Here is a 22,872-nt window from a genome sequence, read left to right on the forward strand (position 1 = left end):
TTTTTCAAAAATTTATTTTTTATATATATACTAATTCAAATTTCATTCTCTCAAATTTCAATCGTACTATTACTCTCACTCTCAATCTTTCAAACTCTAATTCTCATTCTTTCAACTCTTAATACTTTCTCAATCTTTTAATTCAATCAAATTCTCTTAAATTTAATTAAATTTTTTCTTAATTTTTTATTAATTTTAATTTCTATTTTTATTATATAATTCATAATTAATTATAAAATTTATTTCTATAATTAATTTTATTTATTATTTTTGTATTATCTTTCCTAATTAATTATATAATTTATTTATATAATTAATTTTATTTACTTTTTTATTATCTTTTATAATTAATCAAATAATTTATTTATATAATTAATTTTATTTATTATCAAAAAATGACAAGTAGTTAAAATTCTTCCAGTAATAAGAGATTTAGTCAATATTTACATATATCAAATGTGAATAAAAATCAACTTATAGACTCTAAGAAGATACGTAAAAAGCTTAATTGAAAATTTAAGTCTAAGTCTTTCTTTTAATTTTCAATTATTGTAATTAATAATTTAAAAATTAAATCAAGATCATGTATTAGAATTGACAGTTCAATATTGGTTTCAAACCGAAACCGTCGGTTCTGAATCAGGGCCATGAACCGGAACCATCGGTTCTGAACCGTGGACGAACCATCTTATTATGGTTTTAGTTCAGGATCCTTATATTTTCGAACCGTGAACCAACGGTTTCAAACCAAAACCGACGATTCACGAACTGTGGCTAGGTCTACACATAACGGTCAGCCTAAATATAAACTCATAAATTTTAAGTTTTAAAAATCCAAATAATCAATTTTCTATTATAATTATCTATTAAGATTAAAGGTAAATAGATTATACAGAAAAAATATATAAAAAAATTAAAATTTTATTTTATCTCAAGCATAACATTTTTCCTCGGTCTCAGTTTTTTTAGTTTTAAAAAATTATATTTTTTTCTTTTAAGGTTTATTTTTCGTTTTTTACTTTTTCAACCACAGTCTTCAGCCCAACCACTCTCATGTGAATCGTTCGACGTTGTTAGAAATGATTATATCTGGAATTAAATCAGCGCTCTTTATTCTTGGATTTTGTTTGATACCAAATGATGATGATTGGAAGATGATGAACCTGAGAGAGAACGAAGCTGGACAACCGAATTTCAAATGACGGACAAATTGGGAATGAGAACAGCTGTTAGCTATCATTCAAGTTGGAAAAATTTTTATTTGCCTTTTGCTATATCAAGGCATGGAACACATGTAATGGTTGAAATCATGAACATTAAGAAACCAACCCAGCCAGCAGGCCACAGCACAGCTTGCATTTATTTACACAATAACATCACTACACAGAGATGTGCATGGAAAGTGGAATAATGCAATAATATTATATCAAAGTCTCCCTCAGCTTTCCAAGTTCATGAAAAGCTTGCAATTTGTGATTCGATAATTAAGCCCAAAATATGTGAGGAATCTGAACCTGGATAATAAGACAATCCCCCTTCTGTCAGAAACTCAGACAATGACAGTTTGTAAAGAAGAACTCCTGTACATATTCTTGGAAATTTCAACCAATCTCCTCTCTCCTTTTTCCACACGGTTGGCAAAACCATTACGTGAAACTTTTTTTATAAAAAAATATATTAGATAAGATCGCATAAAGTGAAGAAATAAAGATAAATGAGATGAGATGCATCAGTCAACAGTGAGGAAAAGGCCATGGCCAGAAGATCAAATCAGTTTTCTTCTGTTGTATATATATAGCTAGCTTACTTTCATGGGGGGATGATTTAGCTAGAGAACAACTTCTGGTTAAGTGTAGATATAACTTCTGGTTAAGTGCTGACAGGAGGGAGAGAGGTTGGCCTAAAGACAGTAGCCAGAGATGGTGGTTGAAAAAGTAAAAAAAAAAAATAATTTTTAAGAGAAAAAATATAGTTTTTCGAAACTGAAAAAATTAAGGCTAAGAAAAATATTAATTTTTTAAAATAAGAGGAAAGAATTAGATAGAATTTTATTTTATTTATATATTTTGTCTAAATAACGTTTTTACCCTTAACTTTAACCGAGAATTTTAATTAAAGAGTGGGTATTTATATTTTCAAAATTTAGTTGGTGTGAGTTTGGGTTTAGACCAAACCTTGGGTGGGAATAAGTCTTTTGGCCATGATTAAATAAACAATAAAACTATATATATTCACTTTTGAGTATACAAATGAGTACATATTTGATATATGTCATTATGTAATTGAGTGTTATATTGTTTGAATATTGTGATATTGGTTAACCCATATTTAAAAAAAAAATTCAAATATTGTTTATTTAAACTCTAAATGAACCCTATGGTAACTGGGTAAATCCATGTTTCGACAAGCTATTGCATGTTCCATTTAAGGTTTTTGGTTTGCTATATTTGACTATTTTGCATGAATATTGTGGTGTCAAATAATATGCATTAAAACAGATGTCAAATATAGTCGGTACAGATAAACCCTAAGTGAAGGATGTTATAGTAGCTCGTTGATCTACTATGGCTTCGTTTAAGGATTCTAGTTTGATAATATTTGACTTTACTTCAATATTATGTTGTGTGAAAGTTGTGTAAATAAATATTAAATATTATGTCTATAAAACTCAAGGGGTGTATGAGTATGAAAATATTCAATAAGTGACCTATCAAGGAAACCACAATATATAATAACAAAATTTATTGTGACATTCCTCTACTATAATTATATTATTAACGTTTCTAATGTTTATTCATGGAAATTTTTTAGTATCTTTTCTGTCTATTTGAATTGAATTATGACGTTTCTTATGTCTTTCGTTAGAGGATACTTTATCATTCTAGATGACAGGTCTTCAGCCTATCAATCGAATACTCAACTCATGATTTGGACATCCCTAATATCTTGTTAAAACATAATTGATTCAACATCCCAAGTGTCTAACTTCTACTAGTGCATAAAAACTTAGTCTTAACCCAATTGTTTTGTATCATATTGGTTTAATGAGTTGTATTTATGATGGTCAAATTGTATATTGTATTGTATATCATGTATTGTGTCATACTATAAAATATGTGTTTTTAAAAATAATATTAAAATTTTTAATTGTCATGTCATCGTCTTTAAAAAATATCACAAATGTCTTTTAAAATTTTTAAATTTGTTTATATACACTTTCACCGTTTTGTGAAATATCATATACATTTTCACTCTATTATATAATTTCAATATATTTTAAAATATGTATTATTTTTTATCTATATCGTATCATATAATATAATATATATGATATATCATAAGATACTAATAATTATGCTCTTAGTGAAATTGTAAGCTCAACTTCAAACCGTAACTATTTTTGTAAAAACATTATGTGCTCAAGCAATTTATTTTGGAAAAATTATTTTATTTGGCTTGAAATCTTCCTGATAGATTATTTTCAGTTAGATTTAAAAAATTGCTTAAGTGAGACCAAAACGGCGGCCCTAGTGTCTGACACTATGAGCGACCATCACCATTTTAACAAATTAAACTAACATTATTCCGCAAAAATATATAATTTTATACCATATAATATGAATAGATTCCGCCACCACCTCCGCCACCATTCATTCATTCAACGGCCAACTTGACAGACTCATCCCCGAACGGGATGCCCCATCATCAGCGCTTATGATTTCGCGTCTGGATCTAGATGCCCTCTTCAGTGGTGGCGGCATGAGGTTTTTTAACTTCTTCTTCTTTTCATTTCCCCTTTTTTTTAGGCTTTTTAAAGTTGTTTACTAAATCTAATGTTGTATGTTGATTTAGATTTGTACCGTTTTGACTTTGTGAGGATTTGATTGATTGATTGATCAGTTATATGGCTGTTAATGAATCAAATCAATGTATTAAGCAGATGTTTAATGTGAAAAATATGCAGTTTTTGGGATGTGAGTATGCCTTTGAAAAAAAAGAAATTCTGCTTTTCGTGTTCTAGCTTCTAAGCTAGCCGCTTTTGGGATGTGAATTGATTGAAGATAAGCAAGACAACAAGAATAACAGAATGGTCTATTGATGATTGAAGATAAGCAAGACAACCAGAATATACCATTCCGTTATTCTGATTGTTGTGCTTATCTTCAATCAATTCATCCCATATGTGGGTATCTCCGGCATACAATTCCCAACATTCCTCGCCCACTGCCCAAACAAACAATATCAATATATCAGGAATCAAAAGAATCAAGAATCTTTGTTGAAATGATGAACTGGCTGGTTGATACAGCGGAGGATGTGAAGAGATTGAAGGAGGCGGGGATAATATTGAATCTACTGAAGAGTGATGAAGAGGTGGCGAATCTTCGGAATGGAATGACTTTGAGCGTGGAGATGACCAAGGTTCCGGTTCTCGACAAGGCAATCAACAGTGTTAAAATTATTTAATTATATAGTGATTATGTGTATGTTCGTTTATGCATTGATTTATTATTTATGATTAAAGTTTTGGCTTAGCTAATTATAAATCATGTTTTTAAGTTGATATTAAATGTTGCATGCATGGACATGATTTTCGTTTCCTTAATGATAATAATTAAATAAATATATATTTTATTTGTATTATTATATGATTAAGTATTATTTTGTTTGAATATTGTGTTATTGGCTAACTCATTTTAAAAATAATTCTAAATATGGTTGGTATAAACCCTAAATCAACCCTATGATAGCTTGCTCAATCCATGCTCCATTTAAGATTTTTGGTTTGCCATATTTGACTATTTGCGTGAATATTGTGGTGTTAAGTAATATTTGTTAAAATAGATATCAAATGTGAACCCTATTTGGTTACTTTACTTCAATGTTGTATTGTGTGAAGTTTGTTAAAATAGATATCAAATGTTGTCTATATAAAACCTAAGGGTGTGCAAGTATGAAAACATTCAATAAGTAATTAATTCATTGGGGAAACCACAATATATATTAATAAAACTCATCTTGACATTCTTATGCTATAATTGTATAATTAATATTTCTAATGTTTATTTACAAATATTGTTCAATATATTTATGTCTATTTGAATTGAACTACGACATTCTTTATGTCTTTTCTTAGAGGATATTATACTATTTTGGATGACTGGCCTTCAGCGTACAATATCAATTGAATGCCCAACTCAATTTGTGATTTGGACATCCCTAATGTCTCGTTCAAGTATAATTAATTCGACATTCTAAGTATTTAACTTCTATTGGTGTATGAAAACTCAGTCCTACCTTGATTTTTTTGTATCATGTTAGTTTAATGAGTCGTGTTAATAGTAGTCAACTTACATATTATATTGTATATCAAAAATATAATATTTTATATCATGTATTGTATATTGTATCATATTATAAGATACATCTTTTGAAAACAAATAATGTTTTTAAAATTGGATCGGCTATCTTCCTAGTTCATGATTATTATCAAGTTATAATAAATTTCTTAAATAATGTCAGTCATCTAACACGTGTTTTAAACACAAACCATATAAAGTTCTTTAAAAGCAAATTTGTACAATTATTAACAACAATAAAGTATATTTGCTTTTTTAATCATAAATTTCAATTCATTGAAACAAAAGAACTCAATGCAATTGAAACTAGTAATTTTTTGGATATATAAATATATATATATATAAGGAGAGAGAGAGAGAGATAGAGCGAGAGAGTTATATTTTTTGTATTATCTTTAACATTCAATAAAATAAATTATTTAGTTTCTATTTCATTTTCACTCATTTTCTTTGCAACCAAACGCGGCTTCAAGTTTTAAGATTTTAAATCTTCGTATTATCTCTTTAGTTTCTCAACAGTTGAATTTTTGACTTTGTCCCAACGACATACATTATAAAATATAAAATTATAATTAACCAATAAATCAAATTAGAATACAACATACAAGTGAAAGAGAAAATTGCAAAAACGGCTACAACTATTTGATTGAATTAAAACTAAAGCTTACCAAGAAAACCCAAGAGAGATTGTGTGAGTTGTGTAAGCTTTTTAGGTGAAAGAGAAAGCTTCAACGCTAGCTATTTTGAGAATAAGGTTTTTAACTTTTAATTTAACCTAGTTAACCCTATTCTTTTAGTTTTCGCCGGTTCATCGGTCTTGATTGGATTTGACCGAGTCAGTAAACAAACCATATTCTAGTATTAACAAGATCACATTTGAAGTTAGTTTTTAGTTCAATTGATTGAAACGGTCGATTTAGTCTCATTGTAAAAACCTTAAAAAATAATAATAAAAATATAAAAAATTGTAATTGTCATGTCATCATCCCTAAAAATATCACAATTGTTTCTTAAAATTTTTAAATTTTTTCATATACACCTTTACGATTTGTGAAATATTGGATACACCTTCATTGTATTGTATAATTTCAATATATTTTGGAATATATATCATTTTTTACCTATATCACATCATATAGTATAATATGTATCATGTATCGTAAAATATTAATAATTATGGTCGTAGTAAAAATTGTCTACTCAACTTCAAACTATAACCACATTGGTAAAAGCATTATTTGCTCAAACACTTTTGTTTGAAAAAATTATTTCATTTGGTTTGAAATTTTCCTGATAGATTCTTTTTGGTGAGATTTAAAAAACTGTCTAAATGAGACCAAAACGAGCTGAAATCAAGCCAAGATATCGAGCTATGCTCGCGAATGCTTAACGAGCCGAGCTTTGCGTCGAGCTTATATGACAAAGGTAACCAACTTTGGATTAGTTTGTTGCAAACACACAATGACCTTATCAACATCTTCACTGATCTCACATAGGGCCACAACAGATAGCAAACACCCACAAAGCCTATCATCCGGTTTAACTCCACATCCCACAGAGATATCAAACACTCTCACCAAATCATCAATCCTTATGCATCTCTTCAAACAAATCCATTGCCTTGTCAACTTTCCTTCCACTCCTATATATGTTCAGCATTGTCGTGTAACTATAACTATCAGACACGATTGCATCATAGGAGCCTGCATGAAGAGGTACTGCAAAAAAATTAAAAACCCCCAATTCAGAAACCCTAATTCCAAAGTTAGGGTTCAATCAATTTAAGGCAAAAATTAAAAAATTGAAAGTGAAAAAATGGAAAAACACAAACCTGAAATATATTTGTGTCGTCCACGTCGCCGCCATCGTCAAACTTCTCGCTGTCAGAAAAACACAAACCCTAACTCTCGATCGTTGGAATTTTCTATTGGCATGCCAGAAAACTTGAACAGAAACGCTTGAGAAACCCCTATCGACGGAACTGGAGAGCAGCTGCAGGCTAAAACTTAAAATTGTGGGGGGTTATACTCTGGTCTGGAATTGGAACTGGAGCTTGGAGTTTGAAGGAGGAGAGTTTTACGCGACTGGATTTGGAAAACATAAACAAGGTTACAAGGGAATGAACTTATTTAATAAAAAACGACACTGTTTTTGGTTAAATAAGAATCGGCTCGTGAGCCAATCAGAGCTGCTCGGCTCGCGAGCCAGAACGAGCTCTGGCTCGTGAGCCAAACGAGTTACTCGACTTCCAGCTCGTATTTAGGCTCGAGCTCAGTTTCTCTAAAACTTGAAACTCGAGCTCGGGATCGGGCTCATTAATACCTGGCTTGTTTCGGGCTCGATCGAGCTGAGCTTGATTTCGAGCTCAAGCTAGCTCGACTCGAATCCACCCCTAACCATTACCCTTTTAACAAATTAAACTAACAGGACCAAAGACTATTTCCCTTCAAAGTTTTAATGCAAAAACAAATGCACACTTATGAGATTTTAAAAATCAAAACATCAACCCATAAACAAACTGCTGTTAAAATTTTTTATTAAGACTAAGGGTAAAATTATCATTTTATCAATAATATTAAAAAACATATAATTTTATCTCATTTCCCCCTAAATTTTGAAAACTCGCTTTTCACCATTAACCTCAACTTTGAAAAGTAACTTTTACCCCCTAAATCTCTAGGGTTTGTTGCAAACTCGGATGATGGCAATATTGATAGCAAATCGATTCTAACATCGATTGGCCTTTTGTGTGTCTCCCTTTGCTGCTGCTAATGATGCCAGAGGAAGCTCTGACGGCGAAGCCCGAAGACAAAAAGGTTTTATTAAATTGACTTTAGACAGTGGGAATCTATCACATATAAGGTCTAGATGAGTGTTGGCAAAGACTCATTCTCTGGCTACAAACATGATGACGAAGCAACCATGAACACATTTGTCATGCATCAGACCTGGATGACACACGATGATCCATCGTGTTTGTGGCCAGAGAACAATGGCAACGTCTTCATCCATGATGCAGGAGGGAGCATCGATAGATAAGAAGTTGACCGAAGAAGGAAGGGAATGAATGAAACCCTAAGAGTGAAAGAGTAGCTTTTTAAAATTTTTGAATGAGAGAAAATGTTAGTTTTTTAAATTAAAAGAGATGAATGAGATAAAATTTTAGTTTTTTTTAATATTATTATGTAATGACAATTTTGCCTTTATAATTAATAATAAGTTTTAATAGAAATTTTATGACGAATGATTATCTGAGTTTTTGAAACCTTATATATGTGAGTTTGTCTTTATACTAACCTTTGGTGGGAATAAGTCTTTTTGTCTAAACTAACATTATTCCATAAAAATGTATAATTTTACATCATATAGTATAAATAGATTCCGCCACCACTCCTCCACCATGTATTCATTCAACGGCCAACCCTGCAAACCCACCATGTTCGAACTTTTAAGCTAGTGGCAATTTTTTTTTTTTTTTCAAAACGCTTTATGTCTTGAGGCGATAGCTGAATTTGATTTGTGAAGATCAAGTTATGACGTGTTATGGAAGCAAAAATAATAAAATTATATCCTATAAAATAATCATTGTAAGACAAACTTAAAATTGTTTTTAAAATTGAGTGTTAAATTTTGATTAGTAAAATTAAAATTTTACCCCCTAAAATGATATTTGTTTTTTACTTTTCATGCTACTCAGTGGCTTTTAATATAAATATCATAACAAAAATTCCACTAAATATTTTTATAGCATTAATTATAATAAATGTCATAATAACCTTTTATTATTTGTAGGCTTCCACAAGTTTTTATTATAAGGGTATTCCAATAATTATAGTGATTGTTGAATGTACAAGAATAGACTGTTAAGTGAATGTATATTCAATACTTTAAGTTACTAATGTTTTCCTCTTAAGGGTAATATTTCTAGAGAAGATGTTATATTGCCAATATAAATAAATAGCTTGTAGTAGACTTCCTATAATTCATATCTCCCTCATAGTTTGTATACACATTACTTACTATAAAGACTAAAGAATTACTTGTACCAAAAACATATCTCATAATTTGTTATACCCTTTAAATATGTGAGAACCCATCTGATTACATGTCAATGTTCCTTATCCATAAACTACTAATTTGTAACATCTATAGGTACGTCATAAGGTTATTTTGGTTATTTCATTATATGTATTGATATTAAGTATTGAGAAATGGCTCAATGTTGAGAAAATGTGATATTTTATCTGTTAAACAATTATGCATGGAGGGTGAATGCTCATTCGTATATATACCATAGGATCAATATGAATATTGTGTCACATTAGAAAATCTAATTAAGTAAACAACGGGTGCACTAGTGTACTATCACATATCAAGCCTTAGACAACACTTAACTTGGTTGTGGTTTTTAACGTTACCTAAAATAACATAAGCTATTATTTTAATAGTGTTGCATAAGAAAATTAACAATAAGTAAAAATTGCAAAAAATTTGTTGCGTTATAGAATATAAAACAATGGTTTTAATAGTGTTGCATTAAAAAATTAATAATAAGCTGCAGTTGCAAAAAAAAAAACCCATAGCTTTATGGGATATAAAGTGGCGAATTTAATAACCATTCTAGTATATCAGAATTTTAGGTACAATTTAATTATATATGAAATGTTATAGTATATCGAATTAAATTATAATGTTTTTTGAAGGCGCTAAACACTTTTTTTTGTTTTTGATCAATTTGTTGCGTCAATTCTGCAAAACATTCAATTTCCTTTTTCACACCAATGCCTAATCAAGTTGACTTAGTCTAAAAAACTAGTTCAATTCAGTTCAACTCGGTTCAACTTGAGAATGATGTTATTTTTTTTAAAAGTTAACGTCATCTATTTTATAGAATAATTATGATAAACTTGTCTGATGATTATTTAGACATTTTAATATAAATTTTTTTCTAATTGCAATTTGACTTATATTTATTAATGGAAAGTTGTAATGTAATTGTTTTTTCTTCAATTTTGTTGGTTATTACAATAAAATTTGACTATGATAGATCATATGTAGGAGTTGTTAGTTCAGATTTAAGGTGGGTGGTAGTTTTTGTGAAATGTGAGTACATGCTGGTTTTTTAATTTATATTTTAATATTTGGTTAAATAATTATTTAATTGACTTTTTTTTTTTTTTATTTAAGGATGGTGACTAATGATGGTAGGAAAAGAGTGGATATTTTATAATGATTGAGGAGGCTTATGGTTTAGGAGTCATTTGAGGATGTCTTTCATCCAAGGACATAAATTTTCCTTTTGGATTATAATGAGATATGTTAAAATTGTTTATATTAACTACTTATTATACAAATTTGGTTTACTTGACTTTAAATTGTAAATTCTTTTATTACAACACATGACTCTATTTTTTATTCTTCTATTTCTTATTTGATTATCTATTTTAACATCTTTAATCCATAAATTTTCTATTTAAAAAAGGGCAAAACAAAATAAAACCGTTACATCATGTACACAAACTGTTGTATTAAATAAAGGGCAAAACAAAAAACAAAACAAAATAAAACCGTTACATCATGTACACAAACTGTTGTATTAAATACATATAACTAATGCAACAACAAATATATAATTGTTGGTTTAACTATTAAAATTGTTGCCTTCACAATATTACGAACCACTACTATAGCTAAATAATCATTGCTTAACAATGACACAATCTGCTACTTAAAATATTTAAAACTGTTATCAAATGTTTTTAATAATCATGGTCTTAGCTAAATGATCGTTGCTTAAAAATGAAATAATTTGTTATTTAAAATAGTTTATAACCGTCGTCTAATGTCTTTGATAATCGTTGTCTTAGCTAAATAAAAATTGCTTTAAAATGACATAATCTGCTGCTTAAAATAACTTATAATCGTTGTCTAAAGTTCCTAACAATTGTTGTCTTTAGTAACCGAAACCGTTATACAAGGGACTAAACAAACCCTTAGCTTTGATCACACTAAAACTATTGCACTTGGGTTACTAATGTTGCAGTTATTTCTACTGTTGACTAATCGAATATAAACTATTGTCTATTACCTAATGCAGCTGAGACATTTGCGGTGGCTATGATTTCATTGCCTAAAGTCTAAAGCTATAGTTTTATGGGCCTTTAGCAGTGAAATTCAAGGTATTGTGTTAAACCTTTGTGACACTTCTATCTGTATATTTCGTGATATCTTGAGTAAGATTAAAACATACAGATTTTATTAAAAGTCATTAGTTTTATTAGAAACAAAATGATTTCTCTTATTTTTTTTTAAATATAAAGGTTAAAGAGAAATCATAAAAATAACTAAGTGATATAATATTGTTTGTGATAACTTGATAGTGTTATTCTTACCATACTCCCAAATAGCTTACCTATGTTAATTTGGTTATTAGCAATTATGTTCATGAATAATCTTATGTTGATTAAAAACATTAGTGATGTCTTGGTTTGTTGTTGAAAATCATATTAATTAGATCGATGATTGTGGTGTTATTTATCTCTTTGAACTATTTTGTGTTTTTTTAAAACAGTAAAATTATGGTTAATCAAACTAAAAAATTGTTTTATTTTCTTAAGAATAAAGTAAAAACATAATTAATATTATCGAAGTGGAAGAATTTTAAAAAATTTTCTTACATGAACTTACATTAATTATAACTTTTGTTTTAGTAAAACCAAATAATTGAAAGTTCAATAGTAGCTTACAAATATACTTAAGTGTTGAATAAGTTTAATATAGCTAAAAGTTATGATTTAAAGAGACATATCAATGTAAATTTTAAAATTTATTAGATTTTTAAAGTGATTCAATAACCTACTGCATATTGGTTAGATTTCCTCTTTGCAACCATGATAAAAAAACTCTACCATTTCAAAATTGTCATTTAAAAGGTTTCAAAAATGAAAAACTAGTCACTCCAATGCAAGTAATTTAGTGAACTCTATGAATTTATATTATATGATGTATTAAGTACCTTTATTACTTTAAATTTTTAATTCAATAGATCTTATCCAATGATCAGCACGCAAAGTAGGATTAATTGAATGAATATATTTTTATTATGTAAAATTAAATCTTTCATGCAACACTCTTGTTGTCACGAAACTAGAACCCAAAACGAACTTGAAAAAACGCAAAAACTATGGATTTATAGAAAACAGAGTCCTGCTGGTTTTGGCTTCTTCAGGACAAAATTATAGTGTCGACAAATCTCAGCATGCTCAGATTGTTTTCATGTCCTATGTTTTTCACATGCTCAGTTGAGGGTCACCTACGCTATGGTCCCATCCAAAATTCAGGATTCTTCCAGGAAAAAGAGTTAAAAAACAATGTTCTCTAAGGTCACTTAACGTTTTGTCTTCCTTGTTATCTTTGAAAACATTTCTTGACTACTCATAGTGCAAATTCTGAAAGCATGTAAAAAATGTGCCCCAAATTGTCTTCTATAGTCAATATTTTTCCGTTGGAATTCTTAACAAAATCAATTTTCTTCCTGTCCATTGTATACAGCATCCGCTGGGGCAGCAACATTTTACTTTTTTTTATAAAGGGGAATATCGTCTGAATCGGTCCTTTTTGTTTAAACGTTTGACTTCACCAAATAGCTAAGACTCTAGTGATATATCAAAAGTTTCATCTTAGTCCGAAACCAACAAATGTAAACCTAAACCCTATCCAGAAATTCCACGTCTTCACCGGCCAAGCTACCCACAGGGTGACATTTTGTTTTGCATTGGGAGAAATTGAATTTTCTGTCATGGAATGACACTTACGGTGTGAAGAGTCTGCCTTGATTTATGATAGAGACAAGGCAACGACAACTTACATGTGTAAAAAATGGTGAGCCGCTAATTTTTACTACTATTCCATCCCTTATCTCCCACACATTAATTATAAAGGGAACTCTTGAGTGGCAGTTCTTGTGCGTTCAAGAACTTAACACATTTTTAGTTCGTACTAAATTGATTCAACTGTGATGGCTTCAGTGCAGAGTCCACGAAAATTCCCACAACATCAGGATTGGGTTATAGACATAATTCGAAGCCTTGAAGAAGAATTCGAGAGTAACGTTGATGAAACTAGCGTTGCTGTGAGCATCTTCAACGTGCCAAAAACCATTGTTTTGTCCAAACCGGAAGCCTACGTTCCCCACATGGTTGCCATCGGTCCTTACCATCACGGCCGCTTAGAGCTTTTCGAGATGGAGCGTTACAAGCTCATATCAGTGAAAAGAACGCAGAAAAAACTCCAGAGCGCCTGCGCCAAGTTCCACGATTTGGTAAACCAATTCGCCGAACAAGACACCATAATCCGTGCTTGTTTTCACAGGTTCTTGGATTTTGACCGCCGAACACTGTCATGGATGTTGGCAATCGATGCCGCGTTTTTATTGGAGTATCTTCAACCTTATGCACGCAGAAAGGGAGGAGGTCCGCAGGTCACTCGAGTGTCATCTTTGACGACTCATTTAATCGATTACACTCGAAGAAAATCGGCGCACCAAGCAATACTTAGGGACATTATTATGATGGAGAACCAGATTCCTCTCTTTTTGATTAAAAAGGTGCATGTCTTCAACAAACATGAAAGTGATGACAGGGATTCTGACGAAGAATTTGTCATGATGTTGATGGGGTTTTGTAAAGATTTATCTCCGTTGAAAATCAGAGATAACCAACGTCTCAGAGACGAATGTTTGAGCCAATCTCACCTTCTGGAGCTTCTCTACATCGCGGTTACGCCGGAGGTAGTTCAAACTGGAGCCGGTATTGAAGAAATTGGTCACCAGAAGGGAAAAGGTGAAAATCATGATGATCTTCACAACGCAAAGAGCTGCTTAATCAAATGTTTTAAGGCAATATTAGCCTTTATGTTTTTGATTTATTCATCCATTATCAACTTTCTAGGACGAATTTCCAAGTCAAAATTATATGACATAATCTGTACCATATTGAAAAGGTTGTTTCATGACAAAACGAATGCCATTCAAGCATTCATGGAATCAACTCAAGACGCCACCGAAGAAGCCGAAAATGTTTCCAGCATAAAAAACGAAACTCCATCGATCGAAGAAATCGAAATTCCAAGTGTCACAGAACTTTCCAAAATCGGTGTCAAGTTTTCTCCATCAGAAGGCGGGTTAGAGAGCATCAAGTTCGACAAAAATAATGGCAAATTCTATCTTCCTGTAGTGGATTTGGACGATAACTCCGACGTCGTTTTAAGGAATCTGGTGGCATACGAGGCATCAGTTGCACCAGAAACAATGATATTTACGCGTTACGTTGAACTGATGAACGGTCTGGTTGATACGGCGGAGGATGTGAAGAGATTGAGGGAGGCAGGGATAATATTGAATCGACTGAAGAGTGATGAAGAGGTGGCGAACCTTTGGAATGGAATGACTTCGAGCGTTACGATGACCAGGGTTCCGGTTATTGATAAGGCAATTGACAGTGTACAAAAATATTATTCAGGATTGTGGAAAGTGAAGATGAAAATGACGATGAAGAAATACGTGTTTAGTTCATTGCCGGTGTTTACTTTTCTTGGAGCTTACCTTCTGGTATTGCTGTCCGCTGTGGAGGTTTTTTGTTCGGTTTATGGCTGTTCCAATTGGATTAATCATTTATCACCACACGTGACATGATAAAGTGTTATTTTATGAATAATTTAATTATATGATGATTATGTGGGTATCTGTATATGCATTGCTTTATTATTTATGATTTATCTTGTAATGTAATTAATATTAAAATTTTAGCTTAGCTAATTATCGGCCCCGTTTTTAAGCTGATATTAAATGTTGCATGCGTGGGTATGGTTTTCCTTTATCCAATGCTAATAATTAAAGGCAAAAAGACTTATTCCCATCCAAGGTTCGACCTAAACCAAATTCACGTCTATTAAATTTTAAAAATTTAAATATCCACTTTTCTGTTAAAATTATCCAATTGAATTAAAAGCAAAAACATGAAAACAAATATATAAATAAATTAACATTTTATTTCATTTTCCTATCTTAGTTTAAAAATCTAATATTTTATTTAAGTTTCAGACTTTTTTAGTTATAAAAAGTTATATTTCCCTTTTAGGGTTTATTTTTCTTTCTTACTTTTTCAACCATTGTCTTCAGCCCAACCGCTCTCCCTCTGGTCGATGCTTTCTCTTAGTCCTAATTCATTTGTTGTTTGAAATCCGTTCATCTCTCATTGTCGATGTTTGGTCGTCTAGTTTCATTCATCAAGAGTAAACCAAATCGTTTGGTTTTGTCTTTCTTTGTTCATGCGAATCGTTTGACGCAATTTGAAATCGTTGTATCTTGAACGAAATCGGCAACAAACGATTGGAAGATGAGAGTGAGTGAGAGAGCGAAACCAGATGAAAGTGAGAGAATGAAGCTAGACGATTGGATTTCAAATGACAAACAAATTGAGAGTGAGAGAGAGTGCCAATGAGAGGGAGAAAGGCTTGAGCTTAAGATGGCGACGAGAGACAATGGATGGAAAAGTAAGAAAAAAATAAATCTTAAAGGAGAAAATATAACTTTTTAAAAATTAGAAAAGTTGAAGTAAAGGGAATAGAATTAGATAAAATTTTATTTTCTTTATATGTTTTTTTCTAAATGGCGTTCTTTCCCTTAACCTAACAGAAAATTTTAATAGAATGATAGATATTTAGATTTTTGAAACTTAACAGGGGTGAGTTTGAGTTTAGACCATACCTTAGGTGGGAATAAGTCTTTTGGCCATAATTAAATAAACAATAAAACAATATATACCTATTTTTGAGTATACAAATAGATACATATTTAATGTATATTATTATATGATTGAGTATTATTTTGTTTGAATATTGTGATATTGGGTAACCCACATTAATGATAGAGTTTTTAACCCAAACCTTCACCTTAGAAATTCTAATATTTAATCAGTTTTATTAACTCTTAAAGTCTCATTTAAGATTTTTAGTATGCTATATTTGACTATTTTGTGTGAATATTGTAGTATCAAATAATGTGTTAAAATAGAAGTCAAATATGGTCGGTATAGATAAACCCTAAATGAAGGACATTATAATAGCTTGTTAATCTACTATAGGCTTCATTTAAAGATTCTAGTTAGATAATATTTTATTACTTTGCTTCAATGTTGTATTGTGTGAAAATTGTTTAAATAAATGTCAAATATTGTGTGTATAAAACCTGAGGAGCTTATGAGTATAAAAACATTCCATAAGCGACGTAGCAAGAAAACCACAATATATAATAACAACATTCATCCTGACGTTCCTCTACTATAATTGCATCATCAACATTTCTAATGTTTATTCATAGATATATTTAGTATTTTTTATATCTATTTAAATTGAACTAGGACATTCTTCATGTTTTTTCTTAGAGGATATTATATCATCCCGGATGACTGGCCGTCAGCCTACAGTGTCAATTGTATACTCAACCCATGATTTGAGCATCCTTAATGTCTCGTTAAAGTATAATTGATTCAACATTTCAAGTGTCTAACTTCTACTAGTGCATAAAAACTTAGTTTTCACCCAATTTTTTTTATATCATATTGGTTTAATGAGTTGTGTTTATGATAGTCGAATTGTGTATTATGTATTGTATCATATAATAGGATACTTGTTTTTAAAAATAATATTAAAAATTTGAATTATCCATCCCTAAAAAAATCATAAATGTCTCTTAAAATTCTTAAATTTTTTTGATACACCTCTACCATTTTGCGAAATATCAAATATACCTCAACTATATTATATAATTTTAATATATTTTAAAATATATATTATTTTTTAATGTATATCATATCATATAATATTATACGTATAATGTATAATAAAATATTAATAATTATGGTCGAATTAAAAAATTATCAGCTCAACTTCAAACTATAACCCTTTTTGTAAAAATATTATGTGCTCAAACACTTTAGTTGGAAAAATTATTTCATTTGTTTTGAAATTTTCTTGATGGATTCTTCTTGGTTAGAATAAAAAAATTGCTTAAATGAGGCCAAAACGGTGGCGCATAGTGTCTGACACTACGAGCCAACATCACCCTTTTAACAAATTAAACTAACATTATTCCACAAAAGTATATAATTTTATATCATATAGATTCCGCCACCGCCTCCTCCACCATTTATTCATTCGACGGCCAACCTGACAGACCCATCCCCGACGGGGATGCCCCATCATCAGCGCTTATGATTTCGCCTCCGGATCCAGATGCCCTCTTCAGTGGTGGCGGCATGAGGTTTTTTTTCACCTTCTTTTTTCTATTTCCCCTTGTTTGGGGTTTTGTTAAGTTGTTTACTAAATCTAATGTTGTATGTTGATTCGGATTTGTTCCGTTTTGACTTTGTGAAGGATTTGATTGATTGATTAGTTATTTGGCTGTTAATGAATCAAATCTATGTATAAAGCAGATGTTTAATGTGAAAAATATGCAGCTTTTGGGATGTGAGTATGCCTACTTTGAAAAAAGTCTACTTTTCGTGTTCTAGCTTCTAAGCTAACAACATTTTTTTTTTTTGGGTCAAAACGCTTTATGTCTAAAGGCAGTAGTTGAATTTGATTTTTGAATATGAAGTTATGACACGTTTTTCAAGCTACATTATAAATTTGGGCATTTGTTGGAGTCTTGCATAAATCCCGTGGAAATAGGTTATGTAAGAGTCAAGTTTTATAGCTGTGCTTGTGTGATTTTTAGAATTACAAGAATCGGTTAATATTCAGTTAAGTGATTTGTGGTTGAAGAATGGATTCCCTACAGTTATAAAGCAGTGTTCCTTCCTCTAATTTGAAGTTGCTGCATGTGGCTCACTGTTTACATTACTTTTATGTTCCTATCTTGCATCATTTACAGCAACTATTTAGTTCATAAATTCTCATAGTTTTTTTTGCAAATAAATTTCTGTTGGAACCCTGATAAAATCTCAAAATTTAACCAATTAATATACATGTCTTTTAGCTTTATGCATAAATAACTTATAAACATCTTTTGTTGAAGTAACAGGAATTATGAAAACTACTAGGTTGGAAAAGCTCATGGGTTATATTTGTTGGATTCATGTCACCTACTGGAGATCTTTAGCAGAACTTAGCGCTATCGGGTTTAGGTTGTATGACTATGTGGTATTCTTGTTGAACCTTGACTTGAAACAAACCTACTGTATTACTTAAAATAGTTTTGGGTTGTTCTGGACTGCTAAACTGAAATTAAAATGAAATTTTGAGATAATGGGATTCATTGCTCTAGCTGGCCATCAAGTTTGCGGAACTCTGTTATGTGAATTGTTCTCTGGCAATTTGTGTACACTTTTCTGACCCTGCTATAGAGAATTGATATATATTACATGGATGAATAATTATCAGTTGCATTATATTTTCTTAGCTTTCTCACTGGAGGGCAATCTGCAAAGTTCAGCTATGGATATTCCAGTTTTAAAGGTAAAAGAGCTTCAATGGAGGATTTCTATGAGACAAGGATATCTGAAGTTGATGGTCAGATGGTTGCCTTTTTTGGAGTTTTTGATGGTATGTCGTTGCCATTTTAGTGATTTCTTTTTTACTTGTTACAGCAAACAACAGTTGACAGTCCTTCATTCCTTTCTGATTTACATGTTATCATTTTTTAAATCAGTGCTTATAACAGTTGTAGTGGTTCTGTGGATTTACTACCTTTCTATTTGGTGGGTTTTACAAAGAATTCCTTTTTCCATTTCAGGTCATGGTGGTGCCAGAACTGCAGAGTATCTAAAAAACAACCTATTCAAGAATTTAAGTAGTCATCCAGATTTTATCAAAGACACAAAGGCAGCTATTGGTATAAATAATTTTCAGTTTTTCTTAATTCAGCATTTGGATAACATATTTTATTTCATTTTGGATATTTTTTGTGTGGATAGTCAAATGGGCATAAATCTTTTATTGCAGTTGAAGTTTTCAGACAGACGGATTTGGATTACCTTAATGAAGAGAATGGCCAGCAAAAAGATGCTGGGTCAACTGCATCAACTGCTATGCTTTTAGGGAATCGGCTGCTTGTTGCAAATGTTGGTGATTCCAGAGTGGTTGCTTCTAAAGCTGGTTCAGGTAGCTGTCTTCTCTACTGTGGACGAAACTTACTGTTCGGTAGTCTGGAATCACATTAATTGGATTAGAAAGTAGTGAACCTGTACATAGCATGCATTAAATTCAAAATAAGCAATCACCATTTCCATCCAATTATAATTTTAGGACAAATAATGGGCTACCAAATTCAGTCTAATTCTGTTGCAAAGTCAACTTGAAAAGAAAATGAAGATGGTCAGCAAAAATCTTCTTTCATATATATTGATAGATGCCTTTTTAACATCAATAAAGTTGTCTCACTAGGACATTTATGAAGGTCTGGTTTTACATGGACTTGTTTTAAAACAACAATGTATAACTAGCAGTTGAAATTTTTAGCTATTGATAAAAAAAATATTTTTTTTTGTAGCGCTTCCACTATCTATTGATCATAAACCTGATAGATCTGATGAACGGCAAAGGATTGAAGAGGCTGGAGGTTTCGTTATTTGGACAGGTAAAATGTTTTTTCTTAGTCTTATATGTATGAATCTTTGTCTGTCTGCTGTCTTGTATTCTGATGTATGCAGATCACAATTGTTTTACTCATACTCTATAATTCATTTTTTTGGGGGGTAAAATTTGGTTTCAATACTAGATGTTTGGGTTTGTAGATTACCTTAAATTTATTCTCTATAGTTTGTCAATTAATTAGTTTGACTAAAGCTTTGGGAGCCTTTTATCTTGATAGCACTGTTTGAAGCTTAAAAAAAAACATTTCTATCATTGCAGGAACATGGCGAGTTGGCGGTGTCCTTGCTGTTTCTCGTGCATTTGGAGACAAACTACTTAAGCAATATGTAGTTGCTGAGCCAGAAGTTCAGGTAATGCAAGGCTCTATATAACTTGACTGCTCTGTTGCATTGAGAATGTGTTGTTTATATCAAAACCATTACAGTAGCAGATTGGATTACTTTGGAATTGCGTTAACAGGTGCAAAATAAATTAAGAATGGAATTTTTATGTAAATTAAATTTATATGGCAACATTTCCCATTAACTTTGCATGTTTTATTTTCTTTTTGACATCTTTCAGAGTACTTCATATACCAATCCATATGTGAAGATACTGTGTATCGAAATTTTTGTTGTATGCTTAATCGTATTTGACATCTTGCACGAGACCTTTCCCTTGTTCCTCATGTTGCTTTGCATAATGCTTAGGAAGAAGAAATCGAGGGTGTGGACTTTATAATCATTGCCAGTGATGGACTTTGGAATGTATTATCGAATCAGGTGAGTCTTGGATACTATAACTAGACTTATTTTACTATTAATATATTGATGTTTTCTTTTATTATGCTATTTGTTCCATAGCAACTTATGGTAGTTCCATCTCTTTTATATCTTGGTGATTGGATTCAGGATGCTGTGGATGTAGTGCAAGAAATAGCAGATGCAGAAGCTGCAGCAAGGAAGCTCATACAAGAAGCTTACGCCCGAGGGAGCTCTGACAACATTACTTGTGTCGTGGTCCGGTTTGAGGTCTCATGACCAGACATATCAAGATCTCGATTTCTGACTACGACCATGCCCATCATACACATTACTGAAATACCTTCTTAGTTAGTGCTTTTTCGCTTGTGACCTTTGAAAAATCAACAAGAATCCTAGTAGGACAATAGAAGAATTTTCCATTGATGCACTTTTTTGTTGCCCCGTTGGAATTTGGATGCACTTCTTGATTAATATGCCAGGCTAACATCTGAAATTGCAAGATGTTGGACCCAAGTGACCTGTTAATGTATGTTTGATTTTTTTATATGTGACAAATTCTTTATGGAATCGGTCGTGCCTATGGTCTTTTGCAGCCTGTTTGTAAGTGTACTGAGAAACTTTTCTTTTCTGCACTTTTAACTGCTGTGATGAAATGCTAAACCAATTCAACAGTAATGAGTTTTGAATGGAATCTAAGACGAATTGGGAAAGATTTATGTGTTTTTCACAACCAATAAAATTTTGTGTACAAACAACGATGTGTTACAGTATGATTGAGTATTATTTATCTTTGATTTTTAATTATTCAATTATATGATAATACGTGATTGTTTTTGTATAAAGTTATACATAAAAATTGTGTATATAACATTACTCAGTTTTTACTATTTGCATTTAGTGAGAGAGTAATTCCAACCTATTTTACTCACTAGTCATAATACTCCCCCTCTTTGGTTCAAGAGTTATTTTAGTCATAAAATTCTCTTGAATTTTAAGTGCAAATGCTTTTAAATTTTAGTCAAGAACGATAAGAATTCTTACAAACTTACTTATACAAACTGATCTATTTTAAAATAATTTAATAATTTGATAATTTTGAATTAGAATTCAATAAAACTATGTATACTTATTTTTGATATACAATTTATGTACATAGATGAGGTGTCATCATTTGATTAGATATTTCTTTATCATATGATGACACATGTTTTAAAATCACTTAATTACATGATGATACATTACTGTGTATATGAATTATGTATCAAAAATAGGTACACATAATATTACTCATTAGAATTAATGTAAACAATAAGATCATCTAATCACATATAATAAAACCAATTTTACTTTATAGCATATAGCATCATATAACTAACGTATTATATTTTTTAAGAGTAATATTATGTATATAATTTTATGTATAAATAATAACGTATTATTATATGATTAAATAATTAAAAAAATATATTTAATTATATAATAATATATTATTATTTATATATAAAATTATCCATAAAAATTAAATATATAGTATTATTGATTTTTCAAAGGTTTGAACTTTACCATGGCACAACTTAATGACTTCAAGAACGTCTAGGGTGGATAAGGGTAATTTTGTATTTATATAGATAATGGGTTATTAGAGTATAATTCTAATTAGTCATCAACAAGTCACATCAGGTTGAATTGTGCCAAATTTGCACGGTAGGTTTGTAAAATTACAGGTCTACAAATTTTCAAAACCCAAGGCACAGCCTACAACGTAGTGGATTTTTTTTTTGACAGACTAACTTATCAAAAATATAATTTTTAATTTTTAATTAATTTTAATTATTTTTATCAATAGTATCATATTGGGTTGTGGTCCTTGGTACGTTCCTAAAATTTGTGGGCTATATGATAATATAATATAATATATAATATATTATATAAAAAATTAGATTTTTGATATATAATTTAACTATTTTAAATATTTTAAACTCATTCATCTTTAAATAAGTATATTATTTAACAAAATTAATTGAATTATAATTTTTTAAAATATAATACAAATATATAAAATAAAGATAAAATATATATATAAAGAAAATAAAATATAAATTATATATTTAATTGTT

At 30.5% G+C, this 22,872-nt stretch overlaps 2 protein-coding genes across 2 annotated transcripts; both read left to right on the forward strand.

Moving 5' to 3' along the window:
* The first annotated feature begins 13,377 nt into the window (after nucleotides 1–13,377).
* LOC123202872 (putative UPF0481 protein At3g02645) lies at nucleotides 13,378–15,051 on the forward strand. Its single transcript, XM_044619024.1, has one exon. The coding sequence runs from the start codon at nucleotides 13,378–13,380 to the stop codon at nucleotides 15,049–15,051; it is 1,674 nt and encodes a 557-aa protein (XP_044474959.1).
* A 2,411-nt stretch (nucleotides 15,052–17,462) lies between these two features.
* On the forward strand, nucleotides 17,463–21,322 carry LOC123202665 (probable protein phosphatase 2C 11). The gene is made up of 8 exons (XM_044618665.1): nucleotides 17,463–17,679; nucleotides 18,820–18,962; nucleotides 19,153–19,251; nucleotides 19,362–19,520; nucleotides 19,909–19,995; nucleotides 20,271–20,362; nucleotides 20,702–20,773; nucleotides 20,903–21,322. Exons 1-8 carry the CDS (start codon nucleotides 17,630–17,632, stop codon nucleotides 21,029–21,031), a joined length of 831 nt encoding a protein of 276 aa, XP_044474600.1. The 5' UTR covers nucleotides 17,463–17,629; the 3' UTR covers nucleotides 21,032–21,322.
* Nucleotides 21,323–22,872: the final 1,550 nt, after the last annotated feature.

Source organism: Mangifera indica, chromosome 19, assembly GCF_011075055.1.
Source record: "Mangifera indica cultivar Alphonso chromosome 19, CATAS_Mindica_2.1, whole genome shotgun sequence".
In the NCBI taxonomy this organism is placed as follows: Eukaryota; Viridiplantae; Streptophyta; class Magnoliopsida; order Sapindales; family Anacardiaceae; genus Mangifera; species Mangifera indica.

Excerpts from the sequence above, each read along its gene's own strand:
- LOC123202665 (XM_044618665.1), top strand. The coding sequence starts at position 17,630 with ATGATTTCGCCTCCGGATCCAGATGCCCTCTTCAGTGGTGGCGGCATG. Across the intron at positions 17,680-18,819 it reads TTCAGTGGTGGCGGCATGAG|CTTTCTCACTGGAGGGCAAT; the intron begins GTTTTTTTTCAC and ends ATATTTTCTTAG. Across the intron at positions 19,521-19,908 it reads TGCTTCTAAAGCTGGTTCAG|CGCTTCCACTATCTATTGAT; the intron begins GTAGCTGTCTTC and ends TTTTTTTTGTAG.
- LOC123202872 (XM_044619024.1), top strand. The coding sequence starts at position 13,378 with ATGGCTTCAGTGCAGAGTCCACGAAAATTCCCACAACATCAGGATTGG.